Below are 12,538 nucleotides of genomic sequence, written 5' to 3' on the forward strand. Positions count from 1 at the left end.
GTCACTCATTTTTAAAACTTTATATGCTGCTTAAATGATAATGTCTACGAGTTAACAACGGGGGTCGCCTGTGTATTTAATTTGCCCGACTTTGAAACGTTAAATATTCAACATTTTCGGATTGCTGCGTGTTGCTTTCGTTTTTCGGTATAAAAAAAAGCGAAACTCGATTCTAATCTCTGGCCCACAGCCAGTGATTTCCAGAAAGCGATGTAACGTTTGGTCAATGTCGGCTTATCGTCATATCAGATGGTTGCTGTCATTTCGAGACAAGACACTTCTCTAATAAACGGGGGAGCTGGTTTTCCCCAAAGTTGCGTAAAAACGAACGAACTGGGTTATTGAACTCATTAAAAACTGTCTTGCAGAAAATGTTAACTGCTGAATAGCTATTGATTACGTTATCGTAACACTCACACAAAATATTAACTCTACGACTTAGACTTGATGTCATTAAATGCGGGCACCTGTCAATTCTCTTCTTACTTAAATTAATTCAAACTTCTTTCAGTAACTCATTTTTGCTGTCCGAGCGGTTAATGTGTCATGTTTTTTTTTTGTTTTTGTTTTTTTCACATTTTATTTTCCAACTTCACCTCAGGGCTTCGGGTTCGATCCTATCTACTTACCAAAATTTTTTTTTTCATTTTATGAACATTAAATTAAGAGGTTTTTCATTCCTCTTCTCTCATGGCTGAGATGGCTAGGTCCCAGGTTTTTTTTCCATTTCGTTTCCATTTCCACGTCAAAGGTTCAGGGTTCAAGCCTACATTTCTACTAAAACTTTTTTTTTCCTTTTACACCTCCAAACACCTGGCCAACACACACACCTACAAACACCCGGGCAATGCCGGGTATCCCCACTAGTCTATATATATTAAAGCCAAAATGTGTGTATGTATGTTCGCTTTTTGTGTATGTCCAAGAAAGGCTTTTTTCAGAGAAGCGCTCGGTCAGCTCGCAACTTAAAACTTTTGATATCACATATAAATCATATTATCTCTGAGTTAACAACGGAGCTCGCCTGTCTATTTAACTTGCTTTACTTCGGGAAGATAAATATTCAACAGTTTTCGCTCGCTGCGTGTGGATTAGGCTTTTTCCTATAATAAAAGCAACACTAATTCTGGCGGTATTTTTCTGGCCGCCATCGCCGGAAATGTCTGAAAGCAATCAGCTTTATTGGACAAGGGAAGCTGGTTCCCAAACATCTTGGGAAAATAAAAATAAAAACCCTGCAGTCAAAGTTGACGTGCACCTGCAAATTCTAAGTAATTAAATAAATTCAAACGTGTTTCCGTTACTATGTCGTGGTGGCCCAATGGTTAACGTTGCACTTTTTTTTTTCACACTTTAATTTCCAACTTTGCCTCAAGGGTTCTGGTTTGATCCTCATACTCGCCTACCAAAACTTTTTTTCTTATTTTGGATAATCCTCTTTCTATGCCCCCCCTCCCTCCCTCACACAACATCTTGGGGGAAACAGAAAAACTTCAGAAACTGCCCCGCAGTGAAAGTTGAGTCGTTAAGTACGGACACCTGCCAATTCTTAATACTTAAATTAATTCAAACATGTTTCCATTACTATTTCTTGGTGGCCGATCGGTTAACGTCGCACATTTTTTTTTTTTTTTTTTTTTTCACACTTTATTTTCCAACTACGCCTCAAGACTTAGGGTTCGATCCTTCCTACTTACCTACCAAAACTTTTTTTAATCCCCCCCTCCCCCCTGCACAAACACCTGGGCAACGTCTTTTGTTTTGATTTACCCAAAAGCACACCTCTAAGCACCCGGGCAACACCGGGTACCCCCACTAGTCTATATATAGAAAAGGCAAAACGCACGCGAGAGTTTTTGTATGTCCAAGAAAGGCTTGGGGGGGGGGGGTACTATCGCTTAGAACTTCTTATATACCATGTAGATCATAATATGTATGAATTGCGAATGCGCATCATGGCTAGATTTATTTACATCATGGCTAGATTTATTTACATCATGGCTAGATTTATTTACATCATGGCTAGATTTATTTACATCATGGCTAGATTTATTTACATCATGGCTAGATTTATTTACATCATGGCTAGATTTATTTACATCGAGGTTTACACAATTCTTGCTATTTTGGCCACTCTTGTGTTGATTTGGCTTTTTTCGTATAAAAGCGAAACTGGTGAAACTAAGCTGTGGTTCTCGGCCTATAGGCTGGTATCGTCCAGAAAGCAATATACGTTTGGTCAATGTCGGTTTTCACCGCATATCAGACAATTGCTTGCTTTCATTTGGACACTTCCCAAAACCAGACAAAGTTGGGTAAAAAATAACAAATTCAGAAGGACTATCCCGCAGTAAAATAAAGTGCGGATTTGACCTCATTAAACACACACTTAAAAACTGTCTTGCAGAAATTGTTAACTGCGGAAGAGTGTGATGTTTGATCTCAATTTGAACTCCTTCACTTTTTAATGCTCAAATTAAATGTCTTACATTGCTTCCGTTGCTGTAGCGCAGGTGCATGTCGTCAGCCTATTGACGTCAAGGCTCCGGGTTCGAGTCTACCTACCACCAACTCTCTTTTTTTCTTTTAAAACAACAAAAACCATCCTCGCATGACGAGATTGATTCTACGCATGCGTCAGATGACGTCATGACCTGATTTAATTTAAATAGTTGAAGAACTGACTAAATTTCATGTACGTCGTGTTAGCTCAGTTGGTTAGAGTGTTGAGTCTGAACGTTTTGGGTTCGAATCGTGGTGTGAGATGTCTTTCTTTTTTTTTCTTTTTTTTTTTCGATTTTTTAAATTTAGATATTGAACGAGTGTTACTTAAGCCATTTTTCACGTAACGTTCGTTTTTCTGGGTTTTTTTTTTTGTTTTTTTTTTTTTGTTTTGTTTTTTTTTTTACTTCACTTATTCTTAGGTTTTCATTAACACCCCCGACCGACCACACACACCCAAAAACACCCGGGTACCCACTGATTTTTTAAATTTTAATATCGAAACCGGCTTATTTAAGCCATTTTTCACGTGGGTTTTTTTTTTTTTTAACGTTCGTTTTTCTGCTTTCTTTTTTGGTTTTGTTTTTTCGATTTTTACATTTAACATCGTTCGTTTGCCTTACGTTAGTTTTTTTTTTTTTTTTTTTTTTTTTTTTTCGAAGTTTTGATATCCCCCCCCCCCTTAAGTTTTAACATCCGTTTTTATGTTTTCTTTTTTTTACTTCGCTTATTCTTAGGTTTTCATTAACAACCACACAAACCTACAAACACTCGCTAGTCTTCAATATATATAAAGGGCAAAACAACAGCGAGCGTTTTTGTATGTCCAAGAGAGGCTTATTTCACATGGATTCTCGACAAGGTTACTATTATGGAGAACTTTTCTTATACTTCCTAGATGGTAATATCTCAGATTTACGATCGGACATCGTCTCTATATTTATTTTGATCGACTTTTAAAAAATTCCCTCCATCCCATCCTTTCCAATATTTGTTTGCCTTTTTGTATAAATGAAGCGAAACTGATCGAAGCGGAATTTGGGCATTATGATATGTGTGTGTTCATGGGCTCATCATCGGAAGATGATATTTTTGTTTCATCAGGGATGCATACATCATTCAAATTTTTACTTTAGTTTTGTTTTTTAATATAAAGAGAATATTGGACCAGAACTTGCTTTTATTGTTCAGTCTGCAATGGGACCATATTTGGTCAAGACGATGTTCGTTGGGTGCTTGCAACTTCAAAGAATTATAATATTGATTATTGATGCAGCTTCTTTTATGTAAGTTGAGCGATTCTCTGATAGGTTTCGATAAATGATGTGGAAAACGTTATAATTAAGCTACAGTTTTACATTTTAATCGTATTCTTGTTTTGAAAACTTCTACCATTTATACATGCTTATAAAAGTAGGTTTTCAACAGATTGGTGAAAAGGCAGAACTTCACCTTATATAAATTATGTTCTGCAGTTTTTCTAGAATTCTCTCTATATTAAAAAACAAAAATAAAAAACTTTATAAGTACTTGTGATAAAACGAAAATACCATATTCCAAAAATTATGTAAATTGATCAAGTAGTTTCATTTGATAAGCAAATCAAATTTTATGGATAGAAGAGCAGCTGTCTTGTCTGACATTTTTAAATCAATTTGGGGGGGGGTTAAATAACTCAATAATTCAAACTTGCAAAATTGTGATGCCTAGAAATTGCTTAAAAATGACTTTCATTATAAAAATAAAATTACTTGATCAATTTATATGATTTTTAGAATATGATATTTTTGTTTCGTCATAGGCATATACATTATATAGTGTTTTTTTTTTTTCTTTTCTTTGTTTTTTTTTATATAGGAGGAATTCTGAGTAAGAACCCATTCTGCTTTGTCAATATTTCTTATATATACTATGTTTTTTTTTTTTTTTTTTTTTTTTTCAATAAATATTAATAATTTTATTATACCTATGCAATCATCAGTGCAGGAAGTCAACAAAGTCAACCTAGCATTCTTCCACTCAATCATCAAGAATTAACATTTAAATAGAAGCCAATTATTCAGACAGCAATGAAAGTATTCTAACAAACAGGAAGTTTGTGAATGATGCACGCAACAAACTTGTGGCCTTATTCTCGATTCATTTTTTTTTTTTTTTTTTTTTTTTTTTTTTTTACCTGTAGGCTGACAGAACTTGGTCCCCGGATGACACTTGAACTTATTAAAGTAGAGGAAGGCGTATGCAGCGGAGATGTTCTTTATCACAGCTACAAAACTTTGTCAACTGAAGAACTCCAGGCAGCTTTAAAACGCAAAGAAGATAAACAGTATGTTCTTGGTTAAAAAGAAAAAATTTTTCAAATTCTTTTCTTGTCTTTGTTAGCACATCTTAAAAAAACATGGTTGAACAGACCATTGGGTATTCGCCAAACGAATGTATTGTCATAAGAAAATGCTAATTTTGCTGCAAAAGCTAAGACTTGAAGCAATTCATGATGGGGTTAGAAGAGTTTGATGGTTTTTGTTTTATTAAAGAATGACTTTCTGTTCCTTTCTCCTCCAATAAATACACTCATTGTCTTTATCTTAATTTTGACTTAGTTGGAACTGATTGAAGTTAGAAAAAAGTTTTGTCTTTTTTCTGTTGCCCTTAAACATAACATGTGGCCGTGTTTGTAATGTAATTCAAATCTTGTCCGTAGCTGAATACTTGATGCTTCACCAGGGCTATAAAGGGTTTTTTTTTTTTTTTTTATCATGACGCCATCACTAGATGTGTTGCTTACTACGGCCTAAGAGAGGCTCATTCACCCTTGAGAGAAGGATAGACTGTATCATAACCTGGTACTTTACCTTGCAGTACATACAGCGCCTCACCTTCCCAAATGGTCACCCATCTGGTATTGTCAGGCTCAACGTTATCTTCGGTGATCTGACGAGAACTGGTGTGTGTCAATGTGATTGTGCCTTTTCTCCCACCCACCCCAACACACATACATAGGTGGCCATGGCCCTAAGCTTGGAGTTTTATTTTTTTTTTACATTAGCTATTCTCATGAAAACATGATCTTTCATGAAAATCAAATTTTGTCTTTGATAATCTGATCTACAACTCTTGTGAATATTAGTGTCACATAACCTAATTGTTTACTTATTGAATTCAGTTTCATCAATTGTTCAATCAGATATTAAAATTATATCTTTTCCTAGTTGTGTCACCTTCATGTGCATCTATTGTCTCTTCGTCCAAGGACAACTTCATATGTGCAATCAAAATCCATTAATTCAACACATTTTAAAAAGGAATAATTTCACCAAAAATTTTAAGTAATGCTTATTTGATATATATATCATTCGTTGTTCAAATTGTAACGACTTGTATTTTGTTTTGGTGAAAATTTGTCGATACTAGACTACTGATAGTTTGTGTAACTATCATCTTCCAATCTTTACTAATTTCTAATAACTTTTCTCACTTGTTGAAAAATATATTTTCTATTTATTTTATTTGGAGGCAGTTTTTACTGAAACCTGCAGTTCTTTTTATTCATATGTATATAATTATAAAACTCTGTAGACCTTGCTTGCTTTCTTGCATCTTGTCTTCGATTGGGCAATTCCATCTTTTAAAAAATAGATGGCAGGTGAATATATATATATATATATATATATATACACACACACACACATAAAATAAAATAATTTCCACAGCCAAACAATGTCGCAGCTACAAGATCCATCTTGTTGACTGTGACATTGTTCCTATTTACAATGCCTCCCCACGGGACAGAGTTAGACACCAGGGTCGTTTTTTAACGTGGAGAAAAGGAACAAAAATAAAAATTGCCTCAGCCGTGAAGGATTTCTCCTCCACTGACAGAGAACAAAAAATTGAAGTGCAGCATCTGAAGAACAGATACTACACTTTGATTGTTTGACTGTGGAAATAATTGTATATAATCTCTCACATTCTGAAAGTGTGTGTGTGTATGTATATGCATATGGGTATAGATCACGAACTAAGGAATGAAGATGGTGAAGTGTATGTTTTGGTTTTGATTCTAGCTGATGGCACTCAAATCATATATTTTCGTTCTGATCTCACTACTGTATTAGGTTTAATATAATAATCAATAGAGAATAATCAATAGAGAATTGTCTCTATAATAATAAATGTGTAAGCTGCAGAAATTAAAATAACCTATTTAAGCATATTTTATGACTGGACAACGCCAGGTGGTCTACTAGTTTTTAATATTTTTCATGTTCGCACATACACAACAGATAAAGTTGACCATTTTCTTTTTAAACTAAGAAAAGATAACTGCAGAAGTTCAAATTTTCATTTTTAAGAACATTTAACTGACTAATCTTTTTTTTTCTCGGAATGGGAGGATTAATCTTTTGATCTTTTTATGATTACGTTTGAACATTTATTGCAATTATGGAGATGATGTCTCGTTCAATCCTTAATAAGCAATAGACATAAATGTTACATGCATGTTGAATCATTAAAAGTTTATAGTTGTATTTCATTTGATGTAGTACACATTTTATTTTTATTCGCCAATAGAAAAGGTACTCAAATACAAAAAATTATTTTCTTTATTCAACTCTAGGAAACTGAAAGAAAAACGTAAGAAAATACAACGTGATAACGTGTTAAGAAAAGCTCGTGAGAAGGCCCAGCACAAAGCACGGTCTTTAGAAGGAATTAAGAAAGCGCAGGAATTGAAGGAAGAAAGCCAAAAAGAGGCTGGAGGTAAGACGGCTTTTTTTTTTTTTTTCAACACGCACACACACACACATATAGAACACAACACTTAGTGGCTAGGAATCTCAATTTGGGGATATTTAAAAGAGTAAGCATTAAATGTTTTTCCCTATGGCTGTTTTTATATCTACTCTAATAGTATAGAATACATGCTAAAATATAATTTAGTTCTTGGATTGAGTTATGTTTTTTTTTGTTTTGTTTTTTTATGGTTTACTTGTTCTTCTTGAGTATAATTTATAATTAAATGAACAATAAAAGTCCACTCTGTAGATTCAACTAATCTTTAATATTTTTTAACGTGTGTGAGTGACTTTTTTAGTTTCATCATCTAATATATGTGTCTTTTATACATCATAAACAGGTAAATTAAATGGAAAAGTTAGCATTATTAAGACAGTCTCAAATAGAAATTGACGATTTAGTAAAGGTACTTACAAATTATTACAATTAGTAGCTGTACCTACTCAGAATTGCCTAGGAGTGTTTTTATTTTTTTTTTTTTCATTTTTAAAACTAGTTTGTTTTGCGTGCTCACTATCATGTAGTAATTTAATACCTATTCACCACTTGAAATCATTAAAACGAAACCAATCGATAAGAAAAAGACAAAACTATTATTTTCACCCCTCTTCTTCTTACTTTTTGCAAACAAATGAATCAGATTAAAAAAATAATTATTTATTGGATAATATTGAGTATCTTCTGCTTATCTTATTTAGTTCTTTAGTTCATAAATTCCAGGAGTGATGTTTGTGACAAAAGGAAAAAAAATTGCTGTTTTCTTGGTCAAAATCTGTTAATTTCACTCTTATTGTTGGCTTATTTGTTTATCTTGAAGTATTGACTTTATTTAGCTCAATTACATCAAATTGCTTTATGCCTTGCTTCAGCAACATCTGAAGACATCCTAAGCATTACCACCTATTGCATGGTATGTAAAACGAAAAAAAAAAATCTTGACGTATGTTCTTTTCTAAATCGGAACTTTGGTTCTTAATAAATAATTGTATTTATTTATTTAAAAAGAAAATGTTTTTGGTCTTTTAGATTGTTAAATTTTGTATTGTTATTCCAATATTAACAGTGTTTTATATTATTTGATATGCATGCACGACCTGTGTTTACATTGCACCAGGCATTAAACCTTAAAACCTTGCTTCAACAATATCTGAACACATCCCAAGCATTATCACCTACAACATGGCACGTAAAAAGAAAAAAAAAAGTCTTGGATTACCCTGATGAAGGTTATTTTACGAATCAAAAATTTGGGTTTTAATAAATAAAAGTATTTATTAAAAAATATAATTGCACTTGTTTTTGTTTTTTTAAATACTTAAATTTTTGAATTTGTGTGCGTAATCTCCACAATGAAAAAATTGCTTTCTCTTTAAAGAATAAAGTCATTCCAAACCATAAAACCCATATGATGGATTTCATACAAGCAATCCACACACTCTTAAAAATTATTAGGTGGAAATTCTTAAGCACACTAAAAAGGAAACTGGACCATCTAGAATAAACCCTAAAAAAATGAGGATTGAAACCTTTTGAATACTCGCATCCGGATTATTCTATGAAGAACATTTCCTATTCTATAAGATTAAACCGGTAAGAACCAACCTTCTATCTCGGTGCTAGAGAACTTTGAACTGGAACTTAATATGATAAAAAAACATTAAGATAAAAAAGAAAGATAAATACATGGACACTACTTTGAACAATATTAACAAAACTTTTTTAAAAAATAAAGAATCCTAATAGTTCTGTCAGATAAGACTCTGAACACTTATAATTTGTCTTAGGAAACATACAATAAATTAATGCTAAAAAAAATACATAAAACTTTAGAATCTACAATATAAATCCGTCAGATGAGGTTTGCTGGTGAAGGATCACTTGAGGAGGCCGGGGAGGGCTACACCTTTCTCTGGAAAAGTCTCCCAGAGTATGCCCATCGCATTCACGGTGTTGGCTTTGCCATTTGGTCATCTCTGCTTCACTATCTATCCAAGATACCGACTGCTATTGATGAATGTCTCATGACCTTATGGCTTCCATTAACCAAGAGTTATGCCATCCTGATCAGTGCCTATGCTCTTACGCTTGACTTGGAGGAGGACGTGAAAGACCATTTCATGACAACCATCAGGCTACCATCAGGAACACCCCAAGCAGTGACAAAATCATTCTGCTAAGCAATTTTAATGCTAGAGTTGGCAAAAATCATGAGATATGGCAAGGAGTCATTGGATGGCATGGTGTTAGAAACATGAACAGAAATGGTCTCCAATTTCTGTCCCTCTGTGCGGAGCTAGGTCTTATTACCAACACCACTTTTCAGCTTCGTGATATGTATAAGATATCCTGGATGCATCCAAGGTCCAAACACTGGCACCTTATCGATTTCGTCATCGTCAGACACTGTGATCTTCATGGCGTGCTCTTGACCATACATGGTGCTGAATGCTCCACTTATCACCGCCTGATACGCTCAAGTCTCCAGCTAAATGTAAGCATTGTTAGATGCCAGAGAGCTCTAATTGTTTTTACTGACTAACCAATATATTACCAGATAATTAATGTCCTTCTAAAAAAAAAGTTATATTTCATTACATGTTTATCTCCCTTTACAATATTCCCATTTATCAAAAAAGCACATCTACCTCACAGCCATTACTTTCATTTTTGATTGACTTTTTTCACTTAATTAATTTCTTGCAAGAAAATATTTAAATTTTTGGACAGGTAATTCAATGAAGTACTCTCATTAAAAACCTAAGTTCTAAAATAAAGCAATCGGATACCTTAAACATGCTTTTTGCTGTTTGTTTAATCCTAAAGGTTTTGTTTTTCATATCTTTTCTGTTTTTAGTGGATGACACTGGAGTGCCTGAAGCAGTTGATGATGATCTTGACGATGACATAAAATATTATCGAGAGGAAGTCCAGGCTGAACCAGAACCAGGTTTGTTGAAAATTGCTTTTTATTATCAGAATTTGCAGAATCCTTTATTTAATCTATGGGGTGATACTAAGAATACAATTGCAAATGTCATATGACTTTTATTAGTTATAGCTGACAAAAGGAAAGCAAGCTATCCTATAAAGTTTATAATTCTATACAGATTCATAACAGATAAAGAATATAATTTGCGTGAATTATTTTGTTTCAATTTTTTGAATGTGGACAAAACCTGGTTTACATCATATTTAAGCATAATTAAACCATTTAAATCAGTAACTTTAAAGGTTCTTAAACTGCTGATAAATAGTGAGCCCGTGTAGAATTATAAAAATATTACCTTTCTCTGAAATAAGCAAAATTATCACAACAATGACAATAAGGTAAGAAGGAGACAAAGAAGAAAGGGCAGCAAAAAAAAAAAAAAAAAAGCAAGCTGTAATATGTATATTAAACCTGGTTGTATGTTTGTTGCTGACTTTACAAAACATGTTTGCATTTTTTTTTTTTTTTTTTTTTTTTGTCAAGGGATCGTACAAAGGATAATGGTTGATATTATTTTTGATGCGCGTTCAAAGTTTTTGTTGACTGACTGATTGTTTTTTTTTTTTTTTTTTTTTTTTTTTGTGATTGGAATATTTGAAGATGCCATATTGTTTGGTTCTTGACAGGTGTTTTTAACCATTAGAAATTCTCTTAATCCAAGTATTCCTCTTTTTTTTTTTTTTTTTTTTTTTTTTTTTATTCAGCTTTTGAAATCACTATAATATATTGGATACAATATAATAGTTTTGGCTCTATAAAAATGAATCAAAATATATTTAAGCATTTTTCACGACTGGCCGACATCAAGCAGCCTTTTAAGAATGTAAAACAAAGAAGGGGATAAGTAGTATAGCAGATTTGTAAATAAAAAAAAATTCTTCCTTTTAAATGACATGAATAGGTTGACCTAAAAATTTGTTTTATATAGTTTTCAAGACGTATATATAAGCAATTAATTAAAAGATTTCCTTTTTAAAAAATGTCAAGTGGAAACTATGATGCGCTATATATATATTAATTTATTTTATTGCAGACTATTATCCTTGTCTTTTTAGTTGTTTCATGACGTTTCTGCCAACTTTGAGGCCCGTGGTGCATTGGAAAGAGATGTTGAATCACTACAGTTTCAGGTGAACATTGTCTGAAGATGGTGGTTTCAATTCTACCCAAAGCCGGCCAGAGGTTTACTTGGCCAAAATGTGGTGAGATGACAACAATTATGGAAGGCAATAATTTGCTGGGAATGCAGTTAGGAGATCCTGTCACAGTTATCACCTGACGAAGGCCAGAGGAATAGTTGGCTGAAACGCTGTGAAACAAATATTATGATGAGGATAATAGTCCGCAATAAAATCAATAAATAATACTCATCTCAATAATGAATTCCAATTAAATAATATACTATATATGTATATTTATACATTTTTTTTATTCATTTAAAAATGCCTGATCACATCATAAATTTTTATAACTCCTTTGCCTTTTTGCTAAAATCAAAGTGTAGCATCTGTTCATCAGCACCATTTGATGCCAAAAGTTTTCATGTAATTATCTCCCTTGAAAAAAATTTAAAATACAAAGTTTTGCTTATATTAATAAGTAGATATTACAAACATTTTTTTTTACTCTTGTAAACAAAATATATTTAATTAAATTTATTTTGCTTCAGAACTATTTTCCAGGAAAAGAAAACAAACTCCGGATTCAGGAAACGCCACGAAGAAGATGAAAAAAGACGTTGAGAAAATGCCACCAAAGGCAAAATTTTTCCGGACTAAAAATGTGTCCAAAGCTGAAAAATTTGGAAATTCTAAAAATATTGCATCAAAATCCAAACCCAAATTGAAATCGTCTATGAAAAAGGGGAAATTATCTTCAAAGAAAAAAATGAATTTTAAACCAGGAAGTAAAAGAAGATAACTTAAAAAAATTTTTTAATTTAAAAAAAAAAGTAAAAAAAAAAAATAAAAAATAAATGAAAAAGAATTTAATTGTTAAAAATTTTATTTCAATTTTTGTTGAATATTTCTATATTTATGTTTAATCTTTCCGTTTTTTCCCCCCTTTTTCTTTTTTTTTGTTTCTATTTTGTTTTGTTTTTTGTTTCTTTTTTCTTCTTTCGTTCCTTCTTTTGTTCCTTGTCTTTTTTTTCTCATTTTTGCTCTTTGTTCCTACTTTTCTTTACCTTTTTTTGCTTTTCTCTTTTACCAATTCATTTTGTCTTCAAAAGATATATATATATATATATAT

The 12,538-nt window shown here is 32.5% G+C and overlaps 1 protein-coding gene across 1 annotated transcript in view; it reads left to right on the forward strand.

The window, feature by feature from the left end:
- Positions 1-12,279, forward strand: part of LOC145297704 (suppressor of SWI4 1 homolog) — a 48,646-nt gene extending 36,367 nt beyond the window's left edge. Inside the window, exons 7-10 of the mRNA XM_080143904.1 lie at positions 4,685-4,828; positions 7,121-7,263; positions 10,154-10,246; positions 11,958-12,279. Coding sequence (XP_080000030.1) covers positions 4,685-4,828; positions 7,121-7,263; positions 10,154-10,246; positions 11,958-12,208 — 631 coding nt within the window. The 3' untranslated portion in view covers positions 12,209-12,279. The remainder of the gene's footprint in view (positions 1-4,684; positions 4,829-7,120; positions 7,264-10,153; positions 10,247-11,957) is intronic.
- The last annotated feature ends 259 nt before the right edge of the window (positions 12,280-12,538 follow it).

This window comes from Euprymna scolopes, chromosome 18 (genome assembly GCF_053919585.1).
Source record: "Euprymna scolopes isolate OS-2025 chromosome 18, ASM5391958v1, whole genome shotgun sequence".
NCBI classification, from domain to species: domain Eukaryota; kingdom Metazoa; phylum Mollusca; class Cephalopoda; order Sepiida; family Sepiolidae; genus Euprymna; species Euprymna scolopes.